The 21782-nt window shown below is 41.8% G+C and overlaps 1 protein-coding gene across 1 annotated transcript in view; it reads right to left on the reverse strand.

Annotated features, from left to right (window-relative positions):
* Positions 1–2431: 2431 nt before the first annotated feature.
* si:ch73-63e15.2 (protein strawberry notch homolog 2) overlaps positions 2432–21782 on the reverse strand; it is a 60149-nt gene continuing 40798 nt past the window's right edge. Inside the window, 32 exon segments of the mRNA XM_034582687.1 lie at positions 2432–3618; positions 3620–3951; positions 4577–4767; positions 5066–5142; positions 5607–5738; positions 5862–5954; positions 7491–7585; positions 7947–8090; positions 8194–8265; positions 8350–8458; positions 8646–8720; positions 10583–10695; positions 12386–12521; positions 12635–12663; positions 12666–12765; positions 12849–12970; positions 13324–13506; positions 13896–13978; positions 14613–14710; positions 15191–15367; positions 15463–15616; positions 15764–15869; positions 15962–16079; positions 16625–16768; positions 16910–16933; positions 16935–17001; positions 17183–17316; positions 17424–17584; positions 17690–17795; positions 18763–18849; positions 20143–20298; positions 20300–20320. Coding sequence (XP_034438578.1) covers positions 2575–3618; positions 3620–3951; positions 4577–4767; positions 5066–5142; positions 5607–5738; positions 5862–5954; positions 7491–7585; positions 7947–8090; positions 8194–8265; positions 8350–8458; positions 8646–8720; positions 10583–10695; positions 12386–12521; positions 12635–12663; positions 12666–12765; positions 12849–12970; positions 13324–13506; positions 13896–13978; positions 14613–14710; positions 15191–15367; positions 15463–15616; positions 15764–15869; positions 15962–16079; positions 16625–16768; positions 16910–16933; positions 16935–17001; positions 17183–17316; positions 17424–17584; positions 17690–17795; positions 18763–18849; positions 20143–20298; positions 20300–20320 — 4683 coding nt within the window. The 3' untranslated portion in view covers positions 2432–2574.

Consider the following 21782-nt stretch of genomic DNA (forward strand, 5'->3'; position numbering starts at 1 on the left):
GAGTGAGTCACTCTGAACCTAAACCGCTGTTACACTGAGGGAGAGAGAAAAGGCTGCGACTGATCAATTGCACGTTTCAGTATAACCTGGGTGCACATCGACTCAAAACTCTGTGAGCTTCAACAGGAATTAAACGTCCGATGACTGCAAAAGGTAACGAGGAAAAAAAAAAAAGAAATGAAAACATCCACAGAAAAATCATGTTCCTTAAAAAAGAAACAGCATTTGATCTTTGCCCTAAGAAGGCATAAACATGTAAAATCACTGACATCTTCACAAGGACAAACTACAAACCCATCACATTAAGTCTAAAACATAAATACAGCAAGAGTCACAGCACAAAGTTAAGAAAAAACAGCACGTGTATTGGTTAGTTTCACCACTTGTTATTAGGGGGAAATGATATATTTCTACTAACGCCCCGCTGTTAAACCTCTTATAGGTTTTTCTTCCTGAGATTGATAAAAGGTCTGATATCTTAGAGCCAGTAACTTTAGGGGTGTCTCGTGGAATACTTTGGTATCTCTCTGTGAACTGAAGGCCTGACAGAAGGACAGAAGAAGTTGGAGAAACAATTATACTTGAGGAAACAACAAAAAAAAGCATAATGAAATGAGTAGAAATAAATCCAGACACTGTACAGCAGTACAGAACAGTGCAATCTTATTTGGTGGCAGGTTATAATAGAATTTGTTTTATAGCAATCTTGACAACAACAAACGTCCCTGACCAAACATTTTTTTAAACTATTCTAATAAGCAGAATAACATATCTAAAATCTAAATTTCCCTTAAATATAAATAACAATAACTTTTATAATAACGATGACTAAAACATCAAGAACGCATTGCGCTCATCCCGTGAAAACTCACTGTACAAAGGTTGACTCTGATTAACTGAAAGACTTTGAAGCACAACAGAAAAAGAAGATTCATACCATGCGAACGTAGCTATAAAGCTTTGCCTGTTGAGCTTTAACAGTAATGAGGCTTTTCTGTTCCATCTCAAATGTAGAATATGGTTTTATTGCTTTTTGATCATCACTTGAACGTATCCCAACATCTTGTCATTAACAGTGCATCGATTTCACTCGTAGATGGCCAGATCTCACAGGTTTTTGAATACCTAATTTGAAAGACAGTGAACATTACAAGTCTACACGTGTCAAATGTAGTTTTTTAGAGCAGTAATGCCTGAAATTGAAACAAGTTTCCATAGATATTTGTTTTTTGTTGAACTCTTCCTGAACCCAGTGTAACTTGTTGCTACTGTCAAAGAGTTAAAAAAAAAAAACAGGGTTTTCTTTTTTTTAACCTAGAGAGAATTTAAACTCTTTGTCATCCTCTGTAATTCAAGACTGAAACTATGTAAATTTTTCATCATATATGAAAAATGACACATGAAACAACCCAACAAAAACACTTGAGACTTTCCTGAGAAATTCAAAGCCAAATCAAATCAGGAGTCATATCGCTAAATGTTACTGTCAGCTTTAAAAAAGAAACAACAAAAGAGACATTTTCTTTATCAACGCTGCTCGACTTGTTTGTGCCATACTGAGCTCCCAGCACATTGTCACAGCTCCACAGACCATCAAACAAGCACATACAGGCTTGATGGAGGCTTCTTCCTGAAAGCCGCCACCAGCATAGTGTAACACAAACGATGAACGACTGACTAAAGGGGGGGCTAATAGTTAAATAGAAAGACACCATATTAAATAAAAATCAAAACCAATGCTCAAAAATACAAATCTATACATTAGGCTACATGGATTTTTAGACTGCATTTATAGATTTCTCCAAAGGCACTGTTTGCAACAGCAGACTGCTCTTCCTCTCCCTTTTTCCTCACTCTAGTGTTCATACAAGCAGGGAGAGAAACAAGAGGGCGCTCGTAGAGGAGAGAATGAAAACTGAGGCATTTCATGGCTAATCAGCTAACAGATTTGATGTGTTTCTGTTTTTTTGTCTCCTCGTCTTCCAGTTCAACACTGTCTTTTGTTTTCACTTAAACCAAGCCTTGCATACAGCCTTGATTTAGCCAAGACAAATGGCCGAGAAGCGAAGTAACAGTAAAGCAAAGTCGAAAAAGATGTGGTGTTAACTGGGGAAAGGCATTTCGAGCTTCCAGCAACTTCGCTGATCATACCTCGTACAAAAGAATCAGCAGCGGGAGGTTTTATTTTTAAAATTTCCACACCTCGATGAATGAGCTTTTGTTTGGACAGCTCGTATGTTCAATAAAATACAGTTATCACATGGTTTTTGTTTTTGTTTCACTTTTCTTTTAACAGCTGCCTTTCCCTGTGGAGGACACACTTTGGTGTAGAAATCTGGTATTGATCGAGCCCGCCATCACCTCGACAGCCTCAAGCAGGTGAATGCTACAGGTGGGTAGAGAGAGGGGTGAGCAGAGCGCAGGACAGGCAGTGACGTGACTATAGGCCCTGAGGGGAGAGGGAATAGGTCCGAGGGTGCGATCATAGACAGCAGCAAACAAGACGCAATCTGCTTTCAAACATAAAAATACTTTAAGAAAAACACAGTCCGAGCTGTTGACATAACTAAGCTCTCAGTCTTGTGGCAGGTACTGGATGACAGACTTGCGGTCTAGACTGGCCTGTAGCATGCTGTTCAGCGCCTCGCGGACGTCGAGAGTGGCAGAACTGCACTGGCCGTTGGGTAAGGACAGAGAGTCCGACTGGGTGAGGAGAAAGGAGGGAGAGAAGCAGGGGGAAGGGCTGGGAAACAGAGAAGAAGAGGAGGACGGGTTGGAGAAGAGAGAAGAGGGGGATGATGTTGGGATGAGGGTGGATGCAGGCGGGAGACCACCGGGCACGTGAGAGACCAGGTTGTTTGACACAGACGAGGCGGAGGACGTGGAGGAAGAGCAGGAGGAAGCAGAGGATGAAGGGCTGACTTTCTGCTGGGGCATCTGGGGAGAAAGGGGCACGTCAAATAAATCTAACAGGTTCTGATGGTGGTTATTGGCGAGCAGGCTGTGATTCTGCTGCTACGTCGTCTGCAGATGCTGTGGTTGCTGCTGCTGCTGCTGCTGTGTCGCCTGTAGATGTTGTTGTTGTTGCTGCTGCTGCTGCTGCTGCTGCTGCTGTGTCACCTGCAGATGTTGCTGCTGCTGGTGCTGCTGCTGTTGTTGTTGTTGTAGCAAAAGAGGCTGCTGTATTTGTGCAGCGTGCTGAGCATTCAATGCACTCTGGGAAATCAGAGACTCCAGGTTAAATTCGAATGCTGCTGCGTGTCCGGCCAGAGTTTCAAGAGCCAGCCCGCCCTCCGTGCTGTCTGGGGAGGGCGACGGGGAGCTGACAGTCAGGTCCAAGATCTCATTCAGGGGATTCTTGGAAGACAAGCTTTGAGACAGCGTGGCCTGATTGAGTGGAAGAGACGGGTTCTTCAGCTGTGGAAAAGAGGAAAGGAAAGACTGGGGGTAAAACTGAGAGAAATTTGAGCTGAGGCTAACGGCGTTGGGCAGAGGTCCCTGGTTGTTGTTGGTTGTGGTGGGATTGTTGGGCCAGCTGTTATGGGTCCGTTGTTGCTGCTGCTGCGTTTGGCTGGGATTTCGCTGTAAGGACAACAGGGGTAAGTTCTGGGAGGGGGGGCTGTAAGGTGGACTGGCTCTGGCCTGGCATTCTCTGCAGCTGAGGGAAGCTCCCAGTTTGTGTCCTCAATAGAGGGCTTTGGTTCAGTTTCAGTTTGAGGAGCTGGCTCTGGCTGAGAGGCTGAGGGAGGGACTGGTTAAGCATGGGCTTCTGGTTGAACAGATTCGCCAGGAGGTGCTTGTTATCCTGCTCCATTTTACGCATGCGCTCCTCGGCCAGCCGCTGCTCCGCGGCCTGCTGCTCCTTCTCCTTTCGCCTCCTCTTCACCTCCTCGTCCATTAGCAATAGCTCCTCCCGCACACGGGCCACGCAGTTCTCTGGGATCTTGATACCTTGGATAGAAGAGAACAGGTCAGGTCAGTTAGTTGTGAGGAAAATACTCTATTATTAACTTAACATATTATATAGTATTATTAATGTAAAAATCATTAGCACATGTATTAACAGTAGAAAACAGAGGTGTGTTGTTGAATAAGTAAATATGTTTCTATGATTGTTTTTTCCCCCTATATGATACATATCTAGTACTTTTCTTTAATATCTTTGTGAAATATGTCTTTGCTGCACAGAGAAAATAGAACATACACTACATCTCCAGTAGGTGTCCTTACACTGTCGTATTATTATGGATGTTGCTGAACACTGAATTTCAACACCTTCTTTATTTTTGGGCCGATAGCTTCTCAAGCTGGTTAGTATAAATGTAGTGCTCATCGAGTCAAATAAGGTCATTTTAATTTCCTCAATTTGTCCTAAGAATGTGTCAGCACTTTGATAACATCCCATGCTACCATCAAAACAACTCATCTGGAAATCTGGGTTGGACTTCTCTTCTTCAGTCTACGGATTTAAAGTTTATACCTACAGGTGTGAAATCTGAGCGCTATTTAGAAAGCGAGTACAACTAGTCACCATGTTGGTGAGATACTTGTCACTTCAGCAGGGTGATGTACTTACCGACTTGCTTGTTGTGCTGCTTAGTTCTAAGACGGACAATCTGCAAGATGCTGGAGCTGGTGATGTCAGACACCACGTCGGACACACGCTTCCACACGCGCAGTAGAGCACCACACAACATGTGGTACTGACGCAGGCGCATGCCCTGCAGACACTCTTGGCCTTCCTCAATTTTCTTACACTTCCCATTCCTATGGAAAAGTAAGAGAATAAAAAAAAAAGTCATACATACACTAAAAGAGCCTATATATTTCTTATCCAAATGTTTATGTATGCCAGGTTGAGGAACTGACTCTGTACTAGCATCAGCTGGCAAAGAAGGCACACGTGTTACTTGCAAGTTATTATTTCATGAGTTCTCAGGTGATCTGCAAATCCCTTGGAAGGGCATCTGACCTTAAAAGCACCCTGACTGAATCCTAATAAGTACCAGGCTGATTGCATGTGGTGAGCCATTAATCCCAAGGGACAGTGTGGATTCCTGCTTACCAGTTGGCATGGCTACACTTCTTGAAGGAGAAGGTGAACTGGTTTTCCCAAATGTCTCTGGCTTCCTCCGGAGTCACCTGCAGAAAGAGGCGTATGCAGAATTTAACAAAGATTTCTTTCACAACACATGAACTTTGGTAATAATGAGGTGTCTTTATCATCTAACCGAAAGTAATGTTATGGTGTCCCTTCATATAATCTGTTGTTGATAAAGGGAGGAGGGGAAACAGGAACAGCTTTGATGAGAAACATGAATGAAAAGGAACTTCTACTTCCCCGCTGTCAAATTTATATGCCTTGAGCATTGCCTGTTCCAGTGCTCCTGCATTGCCACAGGGGGGCAGCAGACTCCATATTCTAAATAATCCAAATGGACTGCAAATCAAATAACTTCAGGAGACATGAGGAATCGCCCCTGAAAATGTGCAGCCTCCGTCTAATATCAAACCTTTCCCGCAAGGAGATCGTTTTCGCAAACAAATTGAGACTTCACACAGTCACTGACGTTGGCTGGTTTATCAACAGAAAATTGGGTCATTACCTTCCGGTAACGTTGGTGTAGGTTGTCCAGGCTCTCTGGGTGGCTCTGCTTGCCGATGTTAGGCTTGAAGACAATGAAGTTCTTGCCTCTTCCTTGCTCAGCCAGCAGCACACATGGGTGGTTTCCTCGCAGCTGTGGAGAGGCGGCATTGACAGTGAATTTTTGTTGGAAGAAAATCCAGATTCAGCGAGCATCCACTGTGACATCACATTGTTATTCTGTGACGTATGGATTCAATCAATAAGAGGGACTCACCTTCTGGGACAGGTAGAATCCCTCATCGGGGCTGTTGAGCTTCAGTGACCTGTTGTAGGCCTCTTCCCAGGGCAAACCTCTGTCCACACTGATCTGCAGGGGCAAAAAAAAAGACTAAAGCATGAGCTAAGCTGCCAACAACCATAAACCCTTTCCTGAAGTGAGACACACTCTTGCATAAAATTGAATGCATTATTCTAAACATATAGTTATACAAACCCAGGCATGTTCCCAACTTGCTAAACTGGTCCTGGCTGTGCAGCATTCTGCTCTGCTGCCAACTTTGAAATGTCAAATGCAGGTTAGCCTGCAGCCGACAGCTAAAAGCAGGATATACTAGTAATCATCCTGTTCCCACCTACAACTATTGTCTACATAGGTTCCTCAGCCCTGGGCTAATCTGTATGAATCACAGTCGAACTGCAAGCAAAGTGTTATCAAACCTTATTCAACTGCAGATGTTTCTACTCTAGTTACATGTGAGAGTGATCAAATTGCATTGTTATATCCAGCCATGCAAAAACATGTCATTAAAAATCTTAATAAATAGTCCCTGGTATGTACGTGGTATCTTTGAACATAGCTTTGCTGCCATTTGACATGACTATTTATTGATCTATCTGGAGGCTTCAAGCCCTACTGGACAGATCTGAAGATTTGAAGACCATAGATTAGAATTTTCTAGACATCATGTGTATTTAAGATTTTTGGGATCCACAATGCTCAGGCTTTCTTTGCAGGTGCAACAAACTGGTGGTCATTTTTTTCAAGATAAAAACGGTCACGTCTTAAGCCCTTTCTCCACTGGTCAAAAAAACCACTAACACCTGCTAACATCTGGCTTTTGTCTGCAATGGGAATGGATACAATCAGAATTCTCTCCCGGGTCAAATGAGTCTGCATTAAACAGGTTTTCAACAGTTCCAGCTCTGATCGGCAGTAATAGTAACGTGACACCTGGGTGAACGCGTGGGTTTAGGAAGACAGCGAGGTGAGAGAGCGCCTCAGCAGTTCGTGCGTTTGTAACATTGAACATGATGCAAAGGGCAAACCTTACCAGCATTTAAATAAAGACTGGTCCTGGCCTGCATTATGTCTGTGCTGATCAGACTACCTGCTGCCCCTGCCCAGGTTGATATCTGGATCAGTGGTTGCCAAACTAGGGGTCAGGACCCCCTGGGGGATTGTGAGTCACAGATGGAGTATCCAAGATGATTTACAGAAATCGAATACAGTTTTAAAACAAGTCAAAATAGTGTATTTTAACCATAAATGTGTCAAAAGCTAGGAAAAAAAATTGTTTTTGTCTTCATGTGACAGCATCAGCTACCGCAGGTCTATTTACAGCACCACAGAAACAAACATTGCAACATGCGCTTGAAGGCGATTTTTTATGAATTGGCTCAAATCAATAGCCTTTTGTTTAACAGAGGTCGCAAGTCTTTGCAGCGGTTACTTTGGGGGTCATGGGCTAAAGGTTTGGTTTGGGAACCTCCGATTGAGATGCAGCTCCATGCAGGGGACACTATATTTTCACTGTAGACAGCAGTGGACAAGATAACCCAGGATACCCATCACAACATAATGGAGACCAGTTGTACACCTGAGACGTGGTTATGCGATGCCTACCTTATAGAGAACAACCTGTCCATCCTGAGGGTTTCCAACTGTCAGGAAAGATTCCTGCTTCTCCTCATAGATCTCGTCATTACCTGGGGCCAGGTCTGTCAGAGACACAACAAGCAATGTGAACCAAAAATAATTACACACATAAAACAATTAGAGGTTTTAAAAATCAATCCTCAAGCACCAATTACAGTCCAGTCTGAACGTCCTGCATGTTGACAGACATAACTGACGAGAGGAACAGTAACTGCTGTCTGTGCTCTACAAACAATACCAATATAATTAATTCATACCTTAGCTGTTGTCTAGTACGAGTAAAAAGGCATGTCAATGCAATTTAGAGTGATAGCAGATTCCATTAATTTGTTGTCTTTTTGTTTTTTTGAATCTCATTAGGATTACTGATTCATTACTTAAATTAAACCTAATATGTTGTATTTCTGAGAAACTCTTTCCTACCTAAGATTCCCATGTCGTATTTGCCCTCCTTCTTGTCCTTCTCGATTAGATAATCGAAGTTATCAGTGAAGTACTGGAAGAGATAGTTCTGCTTGTGGACCTCCAGGCCCAGGATACGATTGAGGAACTTGGTGATGCTGCAGTCTGAAATAAAAACGCAACACAAAACAGTTATTACAACTAATTGTCGGTTGACAGATGATCCCACAACGTGGCTGAGGTGTATTTTTGTCTTTGAGTACTCTACCTTTCTCTGTATTGATCCCAAAGCGCTGCTCCTTACAAAAAATTCCTACATCCATCATTCCAAGTTTCATGTCTGAAATAAAGAAAAACATAGTTGTTTCACTGATAAAGTTTGACTCTGATTTAGTCGTTTCTTTGTTAACAGATGCTGACATACCTCTGAAGAAGATGGCCTCACCCCCTGGGTAACCTTTGGGAGGGGGCACTTTGTTCTCTATGTGGCCTAGGATTGCTTTGGTGATCTTATCCAAAGCCTTGGTACCGTACTGCAGGGGAAAAGGAAACACAATAGGTTCGGTCCAAGTCTTTCAGACGGAGCATTAAGCAATTTAGCAACACAAGTTAACAGTTTAATGAGAGATCCTTTGCACTGCTGAAGGAGAGATAGATCTAAAGAGTTTTAGATGAAAAATAAGCACTTTGAAGGTAAAGTTCTGAAGTTCTTAAATTTGCTCACCTTGTTTCAAAATTGTACTTGCTCAGGTCTCTGGATTCAGTGGCTCTTCTGTCTCCGTGTGTTAAAGCCCCCTGCAAAGTGGATTATTATTATTAGCAGTAGTAAAAGTCATTACAGAGCATGATAATATAAACACAGACAATAAAGCGATGAGAACCTGTGTTCGCTGTTAAGCTCCATAATACAACCTGACCTCAATGCTCAGATTAGGCATGAGAGGGAATAACTTTAACAGCTAACAACTCACAAACAGATTGGTATATGGTTACTATACAATTCCTATAAGACTACAATAAAATTGTCATGGAAATGACTAGCTCTGTTCATCTCCATCAGAGTTACTTGTACTGATTGCATGATTGTAATGTGGACGTTATGATGTTGCATTAACTTTTTAAATTAGGGGAAATCTTTTAAAACTGCACCACATGGTTTGAAGATTGTAGTGGAGTTCACTCTCCACTGTCAGCACTTAAACAACCACTTTCACTTAAAACTGCAATAAAAAGCTTTATTTATAATCAGTCAGACTGCAGATATGTTTTTGACATATATTTATAATAGTTCTGATATAACTCTGTGGTTTATTAGTGATTTGTGTGGAACTACAAAAAAATCTGGGACTAAACTTTCGACAGTCGTCTTATTTGAAACTCTGTTAAATGCAGATACATTTGCCCTGCATCAAACAGCAGCATGGGAAAGTTATCACACACACACACACACACACACACACACACGCACACGCACACGCACTAGTGTGACTACCCCGCCTGGTCTGTGGCAGTGTATCAGAGGAAGCCAATGAGGTTGAGGTGTCAGGTGGAAACTTTTTCTTTAACTGACTCCTGACATGACTTTGTGCCTAAATAGGATCCAAAGCAACATTTTGTAAATTGACATACAAAGGTGGATTTTACATCGTAGTGACATAAATCTCATCTTTACTTTAAATTAACTGCTAAGTATATGTAAGATCTGAGGCTGCTTTATGAGGGTTTTCAGTGATTAACAGATTTTAACTGAGCTACGAGGGAGGTTAACAAGAATTGTTACACAAAGCAAAGTCAGCAGCAGACCAGTCTTGTAGCCAGCTGTTGTCTCTACCCACACAGAAAAATGCTTTGAGATTCCATAACAAAGAGATGTCTAAGCCAAATATGACTTCACTGCTGATCTGGAGTTAGCCTGTTTCAAAGGTATTCAGCCGTCTAGCTGGAGGGACTCTGCGTGTGCGTGTGTGTGTGTGTGTGGTATTTGTGGTATATCGGGTTCAGGCCGGCAAGTGGACGAGATGTGACCTTTTCGTGATGCAGATTTACCGAACGGGGCTGGCAGACACAGAAACGACTTCCTGGAACTGCCATCCCCTCGAACCCTCCTCGCCCTCTTCCCAAAAAGAACTGTCATGCTGTGTCACCATGGAAATAAATGACTGCTGTGCTGAGATGCATTGATAATTGTGGAAAATAACCCAAGACTTATAAATTATCCAGACGAGCTCCTTGGCCCTTTTTTTTCTGCTTATTCAGTTTTCCATTATGGAGCAGAATCAGGGGAAAGACCCAAAAATCTCTTGAGATTTGTGGAGAGAAATGGATGTATCCTCAAGCACGGCAACAATAAAAAAAGATTCAATAGAGAGCGTCTAGAGTAGGGAATACCCCACAAAACAGGAAGGACAGAGGCTGAGGAAAGGGCAAGGATGCAAGTGAAAGACTCGATGGCAACAATCAATAAACATAAAATACAGATGTGTTTACAATGGAACTATTCTTCTCACACCCCAATCAACAACAAGATGAAAAGGGTAATTTTCAAATGTCTCAGATTTCAACCAGTTTAAAGGATAAAATAAAGGAAACGTGTTGGGGGAAAAAAAATGATATATGCAACATGCACACAACTATATTCATAAGGCAATTTTATTTACCAGGCTCTCTAGTCTCTTTGCCACAATGGAGGCAAAACGTCTCTCCCCCGCCAACTCTGAGATGAGGAAGATGTACTCTGGGGCCGTCACCTGATTGGACCGATGGGTGCGACCTGAGAAGAAAAGGAGAAGATGATGATGAGATAAAAAAATCTATCAAACTAAAACAGATAAATAATCTGAAGCAGATCTGTGACATCGAATAACAAGAAATCTGTAGCTGTATCCAAGAAGCTTCCCAAAGAGCTGCTCCCATGAAATGCTGAGAATTTTTTTAGAATCACGATGTTTTCTAAGAATTTCCCTTCACAGTTAAAACTAGGTCCTGATAGAAATGAGTTATTCAACAGCATCAAGAGAACTCCTGAGGAGAAAAACTGTCCGAATGACAGGAACAAAAGATGACTGGATTAGTAAACCTGGGGGCAATGTTCATAAAGCTTCATCATACAACGAGTTGTTCCAAGTGTCAAAAAGACTTGATCCTGTTAAAGATAAAAGTTAGTCATAAAGCATCTTGGCCTGTAAGGGACTCTTCAGCTGAAGACCTTTTAAGAGGAAGAGTTTCTTAAGCAGAGGATAAAATTGGGGTTATCAAGTTATTCAAGAAAACCTTTAGTTTTAGTTTGCATGTGCGACCTAAATGGTCAAACTCTGGAGTCCTGAATAATATCAAATAGATTAAAAGTATGGCTTTTAAACAGGCTGTTCATATTCTGCCATATCTGGATACAAAGACAAAAGTCTGTCTCTTGAACTATTCATTTCACCATTTGTTCAATCATATGTTTCAAACCTCGCAACATAGTCAACCACACTTCCTCCCTAAGTTTAAAATTTCAGTTTCTTCCTTGCTCAGAGTTGTTCTGAGAAGTTTCCTAATCCTTCCTTTTAGACAAGGTAAGGAGTTATTCTCAGAAAGTTGCACAGCTGCTGATCTGTACACTTCAGGGAGAACATCCTTCATTTGAAGAGGGTGTTGTTCACCAAGTACAAAAAGAAAAAAAAAGCAAGTCTCTTTATTTCCACAGAAAAAGAACATTGGGTTTTATTTCCCTCTTATGAGGAAATCACAATTACTGTGTGTGTGTTTCTGCAATGTCTGTCTGTATGTGTGAGCACCAACCTGCCAAACAAGAATTAAGCTACAGAAGCCTTACTTCAATGTTTGCAACTTGCCGTAAACAACTCTGTGATAGTGTGTGTGTGTGTGTGTGTGTGTGTGTGTGTGTGTGTGTGTGTGTGTGTGTGTGGGTGGGTGTTTGTGTGTAAAAGATGCAGAGACAGGATGTGTTTTTCTACATCTCTGTCACTTGCATCAGAGCAGGACTGCTCTTCAGTAAGTATTAAATTAGCTGGAACAGTTTGATGTTTCCATATGAAATAGCTGAAAGCAACTACAACCTCTCATAACCAGTTTGAGAGGAGTTTCACTGAGACAAATCGTTTCTGACATTAAAGGAGAAACTATTCTTCAACAAATTTCTCTCTTAACATTCCTGATACCCTTTGACCCTAAGGTTGCTGCTTATTACAGACATATACATAGAAAGTAGAAGATGAAAGAACCGGAAGTCCAGGTTTCTTCCTGTATAAGTGCAACAGACAAAACTCGCATCACTGATAAAAAAGAATTGCGCTCAAGTCACGTATTGTTTCATGTGGCATGATATGTAATGAGTTTCTTGAGTCCTCTTCGGATGCAGTTACTATTAATTTGCGAGAAGAAAAATGTCCTTTTTCGTTTTATTCCGAAGCTTTTACGGACCGTTTAAATTTGAAAGCTTCAATTACTTGACTCACCAAACTGCTGAATAGCTCTGTCTGCGCTCCACGGCAGCTCAGGGTCATGTGGACCCTGCGCCTCTGGTTTTTTAATTCGCTTGTCCGCCTGCAGGGAAATCCCAGAGCTGGCTGCCTCTGAGATGATAGCAACACACTGGAAATAAGAGACAGGTTTGGATTATTGTGGGAATCTTTCACAAGCAATGTTTAGAAGCAGCACATTACTTGAAGAGGTTTTTTAAATGAACGATTTATTGATGCGCCGACCTTTTCTCCACTCATGAAGCGGTCTTTTCCTTTAAGTTGATGTGGTCGATGGTGAGACCCTGCTCAGCCCGTGACTCATAACGGACGCTGCCATCAGGACGCCGAACCACGCGACCCTTACGACCGGTCATCTGCACACAAAACAATACTTTGTTTGCATGCCTTCAGAAAAAAAAACAGCTTGAGAGTTTCTCGTTGAGCGTAAGGCTGGTACCTCTGAGACTTTATCTGGTCCGCCAAACTTATCTATGAGCTCATCCAAGGTGTTGAGAGGTAGTTCTTTTCCCAGCTGGGATATTTTGTTGAGGAGGCCCTGCTTCATCTCCTCTATCCTCGCTGTGAACACAATGCAAAGTGGATATTAACTATCTAACTCAAACAGTTGAGAGTCATTCAAATAACAGAAGCTTAAACATATAACATGTAATTTAAAGGCAACCAAAATGAAATGTCCTGTTACCTTGAATAAAGTTTGATCATTGTTGGAAAGATTTTGGATAATGTAATACACAATCAACACAATATACAACACAGGTGGAGTCGTTTTAATGTGTCAGCTAATGAGTGGAAGGTTGTTCTACAGTCTATACATACATATTTAACAGCAGCAAAGGGCCTTTGACTTGATCCTCTCACACATTAATCCTCCCGACAACACAAACCAAAGATCAAAACGAGCAGCTCCCTACCTGTCTGGCAGCTAGTGTGGTTCACAAAGATCACATCATCGTTGTCCAGCAGGGAGTCGGGTGAGGAGTTGGAGTCTGTGTCCATGCCGTCGGAGTCACTACTACTGTCATCAGTGATGTTGATCACGCCGCCGCTGTCCACCGTGTGCTTGGGTACCTTGTGGTGGCGCCCCCTAGGCTTCCCTGATTGTACATGACATTAAAGTTAGAAATGAAACAACAAAACATTTGCAATCTCTTTTGTTACAGGTAAAGAAATATATGTAGAAGAGGAGTGTCAAGAAAAGTGGCAAATATGCCACAAACAACCAGATAAACACAAATATATATGTGCAATCAACGCTTTGTTAACTGTTAAATGTTTACTTTATGGCAAATGTCTGGAGTTTACCCAGAGTTTGTCTTTCATGAATGCACAACACAGCAGGAGGTTCTCTGCACTAACGCGTTCACAACAGCATCAAATCCTCAGTTTTCAGGCGAGAGTTGGAGCAGCCGGGTACAGAGGATCTGCGGACTCCAGTGCATGGACTAAAAGCAGCTATGGTGACAAAGACCTTCTATTCACTTACGTTTTCTCTTATTGCCTGGTGCTTTCTCTCTCCTCTGTTTCTCTGAAGGGAAATGTTTCGATACCAGAGACTGGAATACTCCCCTAAAGCAAAATGAAAGAGAAGAGCAGTAAGAAACTTAGTTTGTCTGGAAAGTGATCGGGACGACCCAGGGCAGTTGTGGCAGTTAGACTCCGTACATTCCTGATACGTTATCATTATTAGTGTCAGGTGCTGACAGGCAGATGAATACATTGTGTGTGTATGTGCGTATGAGATCTATTCTACTCAGACACTGAGGTATGTCTGCTGTGAGAGGCTTGGTGTCAAACAAGTTCAGAGCACTTAGCACCTCTCCCCTGTTCTTGGATAAGACGTTTGATAATTAAATAGCTGCTAATAATGCCTGGCCTCATTGAGGATAAATGGTGCAGACTGAAACCGCATGACTTGAATACTTATCATTTATAGAATGTAAGTGGTGAGGATCTTAGGCTTGGGAAATCCTTTGGCAGAGTGATGAAGCAACAGAATCAAACATGACTGACATGGCTTTTAGCAAACAGACAATAATAACTCCTCAAAACAGGGTCAAAAGTGTCAGAACGTATCGATGGGAAACTGCTGCACCTTCCTGTTTTCTGAAAAACGTTACTGCTGTCATTTTTAGGGAGTGACCTTTTGAATTCATGTATCAACATAGAAGCAAACAGACAACTCCTTTCATATTGTACTCACTCTGCTGCAGAGACAAATCTGTCCAGCTGTCCATCATTCTCATCCAGGACTTCTCTGGTGCGAGACTCTCCGGTCGACTGAAGGCCAACAACGATGCACTGTGGTGGAAGAAAATGTAATACTGATAAAGCCAATAGTCTGATAAAGACACTGCTGTGTAAACAGCATTTTCTGATTATCTTACCCCAAATAAAGTCAAACTCGGAATCAGAAATAATCAAACTAAGACATGTGGAGTATTAGGGCCTTTGTCACATTATGTAGACATGTATTTCATCTTAAATCACATTATAACGTCTTATTGGAGTTTTCGTCGCATTTCACAACATCGACATACGAAAGTTCCCAAATCCTTTGGAACCCATGCCAGGGTGTAGAAAAGATGAAATAAATAACAATCAAGACCCTGTTGTTACTGTGGACAAAGTAAAGTATTGACAACCCTGTATAACACTAAATATTTCCTACGCTTCTAGTCATTCTCCACTTATGCAACATCTGTAAATCTGTAAAAAATCTTTCTCAAGATTATACACAAACACTGTATGACTCAGTGTTACAGAGTGTGTTGCACTGACCTTTCCGGCCAGCAGATCCTTTTGGGCCAGCTCCACCAGGCAGCGGACCTTGGCAGCGATGCAGAGGTATTTGAAGAAGCGTTGGTGAGACGACCAGAACTGCCCCCACAGAGACTTCCTGCTAACCAGGCCCAGCTCATCCGCTGCACGCAAGAAAACTTGCAATGCCTCTGCCCACTGGACACAGATTCCATGTTCATGTTTAGTTTAACATAACAATGTGTTTTACCTCACACATATTAAAAACTGTTTGTGAGAGACTTGATGCTCACCAGTTTGGCAGCTTTGTTATAAACCAGTTTGAAGTCACTGTCCAGTCTGATCTCTTCAACGCGGAAAGATACCCCTGAGAAGCTCAGCTGCCTGGCAATGTACATGCCGCTCACTTTCATGTCCATGGCAACAATCTCCATGGCCCCGACACCTCTGTATACAAACAGCATATACATCATTTAACATAATTCATCACAGGTTAAGCAGCCATACCTGCAGACTGATTCCCAGTAAGCGCAGTGGTATGAACACATGTATTCTCATGATTGAAATGAAAACTTAGCACCTAATGCTACTGACCTCTTCTCGATGGTGTGCAGGAAGTCATCGAATGCTCTGAAGGGCGTGCCCTCACCCCAGATTCCCAGGCGGCTCATATAGATCATGTTCTTTGGCTCAGAGGCACCTGTGGCGGAGATGACCAAAATTAATATTTTAAAATGTTCAGCTGTGTTGAATTAGGTGTAAAAAGTGTGTTTTATGTGTTTGTCAGCCTACCTGTGGCACTGGCATACACCACTCTGGCCCGTGGCAGCTTGTTTTGCAGGTCAAGCACTGCCTTGCCCATCTTTGTGGATGTGGCATTCTTGGCTTTGTGGCATTCATCAAAAATAATCTGTAATGGTGAAAGGTTAAGGACAAACAACAGTGTGGTGCAATGCCTGAAACCACTGTTGGAAGTAAGTGTGTTCAAATGAAAGCAGAGTACTCAAATGTCCGAGTTAGTTGCTCCAGACATTCTCAGGAGACTCTCCTGCCAGCCCCCTAATAAAAACTATTCATAATGTCTGAATGAGCCAATGTGAGAAAACAGCAAGAGATTACCCAGATGATTCACACACGCGGAAGATGCAAAAAGAAAAAATATCTCTGGATGGAGAAGAGGAGCTATTATGTAGAAGACATCTCCGCAGCAGAATTAAAAACATTATGTCCAGCCTCCTGCTGCTGCGCTACACCCCGAAACCTGAACACTGAGATTTCTGTGTTGTTGTGAACGTATCGGAGCAGAGAATCTACTGCTGTCGTCTTCATATCTGAAGATAGTCCGGACCCAGATGTGCGGACAGTCTCCAGAATTCATGTCTACAAACGGCTATATAGTGTCAGTCTGTGCTGGACAGATGAAGCATGTGGTGGGCAACTAAAATGAAAGGATACAACTCCATCAAAGTCTGGCTTGCACCAGTCCAGGATCTGTTTAATTCTCGTCCGCCGCTGCCCTCCTGCTTGGCTCTCTCCTATCAGCGCAGAGTAAGTTGCAAACAGGACTCCTTCTGAGGTAGCTGTGTCTCCATACTTTATCTGGAAAAATAAATCAAACATTTTACACTGGAGAAAACGGCTTGCTTTGTTTCATCTTCTCATGCACTTATATGACTTAAGCTGTCGCCGAGTAAAAAAATTATGTTCACAGGTTGTCAAACTAAATCCACCTGGACTCACCTTGTTTAAGGCATGCACAGGAATAATTGGGTGCATCTATGTCTTTGAAATCTCTCTCTGCATCAAATTTCAGATCATTGGATATGCTGAACCTGAGGGCAGGAACAGGAAAGTCATTAATTCGGTTACTGTGCAAACATGCTCGGTATAACCTGGCATACAACTGCACGCAAAGCACAATCCTAAACAAATGAGACTACAGCTGTTATTTAGCTTTCAGGCTTATCTTACGTCTCCTGGATGAGGTCAACCAGAGAAGTAGATCTCTCTTACCACAGTGCTTTCTTTCTTCCCTTAAGGTAATTCTCCAGGATGATTCCTGCCACAGTGCGACCCTTTCCGACCCCTGCCCCATCTCCGATCAGGAAGCCTGCTCTCTGGTTGTTCTGAAGGATCACCTCGTGTTGCTGGGGGCACAAGAAGAGCAAACACATGAACAAAAGGCACCTATATTACCAAAGCATGACTCATTCACAGAATCAGCATGAAATATAAGTGCACATTGTGTGTTTACCTGGCAGGCATAGATGATGGCCTCTAGTTGCAGAGCGGACAGAAAGCCGCAGTTAATAGTCGACTCTGGGATAGAGAGAGTGTATGTGATGTCAGGAGGAGGGACACTGGATAGTGTGTTGGTCTCCACCACTATGTCAGGATGAGAAATTCCTATGGTGGCTGAAAAGAGGAGATAAAATACAGACATGTAAATTAATGTCATATTACAAAAGAAAAAATGTAGAAAAGTCGATGTGGATGTTGACATTCAGTCTAGCGACCTACATTTCGAAGGTCTGTACTCAGCATATGTGTCTACATGTCCCAGTTCCTCCGTCTCCTCTTCCTCAGCATCCTCTTCCTCCTCTGGTGGAGTCTGAGTTCTCTTAGCCTGGAAAAAACGTTTGTAATTCAACAATAGCTGCTTATGGGAGTTTTGTTTTCAGCTTAGGTGAAGATGGTTTTAGAAAGAGACTGAAAGTGTAGCTGAAAGTAAGAAGTGGGTGAGCAGTTAGTAAGAAGAATTCCTTATCAAGGAATATTAGCAGATGAAGGATTGAAACGACAAATTAATTGAGAAGGCGCATTAACCAAGTAATGCAGCAGAATGAAAATGTGCTGACAGAGAAAAGTACTTTACATGAGAACTGGTAATGAGAGGGTCCCGTTTTGACAGAGAAGGCAATACTACAACGTTTCTATTCTGTCGCAGTATATTTTCTTATTTAATACTTGTGCAATGTGCTTTTGCAGAGTGGTCCAAAATATGCAACTTGTAGCAATGCTTTCATCATTTGTGTTAATGAAGACTTGTCAAAGAAGGCACAACATTACAGTTTCACTTAGGGCTGAATGATACAACCAAATATTATATCAAGATAAAAAGGTACATATCATTATTTCTTTTAGATTTGAAATCTCCTGAGTATAAGTTGTGGTTTTGAAAATCTATGTTTATGAGCAGAGAATGAAAAACACTTGATAGACAGTAAAACATTTAACTGTACTCACTATACTTACACAATGCATAAGGAATATATCAATATATATTGGAATTTTGTTATATTGCTATTGATGAAAAGATTATTGATATTGGTTTATTGCCCAGCCCTAGTTTCACTCATCACTTCCTTCATGCATTGATCTGTCAATAAGTGATCCTCACTCTTAGATTAGTGGCATGTTATGTTTCTATATAAAAACAGTCTGAAGCCTATCTTGTATTGCAAGCACAGACAACTGCAGTTTCAACATATGACGCAAGATACATATCTCTGCATTACTGAGAACTGCAGGCTCATCTAGTCAAAGAGCTTGGTTTCATTTGAACATAAGATCAGAGAGGTTGACGTGGCTACCTGGAATCCTCCTAAAGGTGGGGTGCTGATAATAGCAGTTATATCATCCAAACTGGCCAAGCCATGAAACCTGCTGCTGCCATTCTGCTGTCAAAAGAACATAAAACGAAGAAATACAAACTCAAATAAACACCATGCCAAATGCACAAAAAATAAAAACAAAAAAGCATGAGTAATCATTGTGTATGTGCATGTGTTTCTCTGTATGAGCATGAGAGCATGTGGGAACTTCAGGGATGTCTGATGGAGCAGCACTCAACAAAATGCAATTTGTTCTCTGGCGATGAAAAGCAGGCAACAACAACAACAAAAGGCAGATAAAGCTGTGTGCGTCTGGGAAACATAATGGATGAAATGAGGGCACAATGAAAAGGAAAACATAAAAGGCTTTCAGAGGGTTAGGAGAATAAATGTACTCTGATTTATATCAAAAAGATATCCTCGGACCCTTCTGATTCAAAGAGGCCTGTACGGCAACGTGAGCAGCGATGGAAGAACAACAGCTGAGAATGAAGTAGCTCTCTTCAGATAACCAGCGTTGAAACTGTGATTTAGTACAGTTCCGCAAGACTCTTTGAAGGGATGCTACATAAAAGAACAATCATATTCATTATTTAGAGCGTCTTGTGCATGTCTCAGTAATTTTGACTCTTTGTGCTCCACTGTGACAACGGTGTACAAAACAACTGGTACGATAGAGGCCTGATGTTCTCTGGCATTAATGTCAAAAGAGTTCATTTCATTTTGAGTATGTTATGAGAATAATGAATAATTGAAATGTATTTGCATTTGCAAGGTAAACATTTTTTGGTAAAGTGTGTGTGAAGACATTGGCTACAAACTCTTTTAATGTTCACTGTGCATCTATCTTCATTTGTGTTAAATTTGAAACATTGAACACACAGTAACCTATTTTATTCGTTTTCAACCATTTGAGCTATTTGATAAAACTTTAATTCCCTAGGAGATGGCAGGTCAACATAAGTTATTTACACAATAAAATGGGTGTCTAACTCAGGGAAAATCCCTGGTTCAACCCTGGTGCCACATGTCTGTCCTGCTCTGCATGCTATCAAATGAAATATTATAAAAGAAAACAATCGTGTTGAGAGTAGATTGCACTCAAAGCCTTGGTCAAAACAACAGTTGTAGTGTTGACTATGTTTGTCTACATAAACACAGCTTCAAAGTGAATATCCCAAGTGAGTGTGAAACCTATAGCAACGTGCAAGATCAGCATTAATTTTCAGTAAGAAGAACAATCTGACTGTTTCCTGCTAGCTAGCTTATTTTTAAAATTTTAAACTACAGAATAGTCATACATTGAGGTTTTGGCATGTTCATGAGTGTTTGTGGTAATGACGCGTGTTTGCTGCTGACCTCTAGCTGGCTTTGTGCTGGTGTGGTGGTGGTACTAGTGTTGACGTCCCAGAGGGTGGGCACCGTGTCCAGGTTATCTGTGCTGATGAAGGACTGGGCATCGGCATACTCCGACAGCGAGTCGGCCGGTGAGGAGAACAAAGAGTTTGTGGAGAGGGTCATCAATGCAGGACAGGTCCTGAAGGCAGAGGAAAGAGAGGAGGTGTTAAATACTTCGGCCTCAGAAAGATGACAAAATACAGAGCAGAGCGGAGAGTCGTATTGATTTTCCTCCACTTAAATAGAGTTTAATATTGTGAAAGGAACACATAGATTTCTCAATCAAAACCAAAACACACGCTCCACGCACACACACACACATTATATATATAGTGAACCAGACCATAATGGTGGCACATTCATTCTGGATTCCAGCCAGTACTGCACTCTTTGGCAGTAACACCAGTAGCCTAAACAAATCTAATCATACACAGATGTGTAAGGGTGAGCATGTTAAATGGAAAGCGAGCATAATGAGAGTGCTTGTGTGCTTGTGTGTGTGTGTGCTTGTGTGCTTGTGTGTGTGTGTGTGTGTGTGTGTGTGTGTGTGTGTGTGTGTGTGTGTGTGTGTGTGTGTGTGTGTGTGTGAGATATCAGACATGGCTGCCTTCCAGCCGCCTCTCTATACATATCCTTTCTGAACCATTAGCATGTCATATTCTTTAACAAGCCTCTCACTGGCACCCCTGGGCCCCATGGGACTTATAAACATGGATGTGGGGAGATAGGACTTGAGTGATGGGCAGAACGTGACAAGCCGTGCAGGCTAGAAACTGTTTCTGTATCTGAAAGTATGTAGCTCTTCATTGATTGGTTGGCTGCGTGACTGTATGCATGTATATTTTAAATCTGTGGGCCATGTGTGGAGATTCCCACACTCCCATGTTCCGGTTAATGCCTCTATGTAAATTAAACTATTCCCCCTGCGTACAAGAAGCTGCCTTAAGCACAACCTTGCGGGTCCGACTTCATTCACTTCGTTCATTCAGCAATTCATGTCAGTGTTTACTTCCCTTTAAAGGGATACTTCCACATTTGATGGAATGACATGAGAAGGGCAAGTAAATACTTTCCTCTGTCTTTGTGCAAAACTAAAGCTGTTTTTAGACATGAACTCCGGAAAAGGAGTTTAACATTGTTGCAAATAGTCTTAATTTCATTTTCTCTGAGAGCTAGATAAAAAGAGTGATACCACTCTCACGTCTGTTGGGTCAATATGACACCACAACAGGTCACTGGTTACTTTAACTTAATACCAGAGACAGGGAGACAGGGGGGAAGGGCTAGCTTTGCTCTGTCCAAACAAAATATCAAGAAAATCGATGACACTGTGAACATTAATGCAAACTGTTAACAAGGAATTCTTTGCTTAATGAATATTTGAGGTGTTCTTTTATATAAAGCCTGGGTGGAGTTAAATAGTCACAAACAAGTGTTATTCTTTCAGCTTAACCCTTTGATACACAACATGGGTCAAAAGGGACCCGGCTCAGTTTCTATTTCAGACTTACAGTTGACATGGTCATAAAGATGCTGCTTGAAAAACAGGATGAGGAAAATGAGAATGCAATTCTTGGTCTTGATTCTGAGTCTGAAATCTC

Source organism: Hippoglossus hippoglossus, chromosome 4, assembly GCF_009819705.1.
Source record: "Hippoglossus hippoglossus isolate fHipHip1 chromosome 4, fHipHip1.pri, whole genome shotgun sequence".
Lineage (NCBI taxonomy): Eukaryota > Metazoa > Chordata > Actinopteri > Pleuronectiformes > Pleuronectidae > Hippoglossus > Hippoglossus hippoglossus.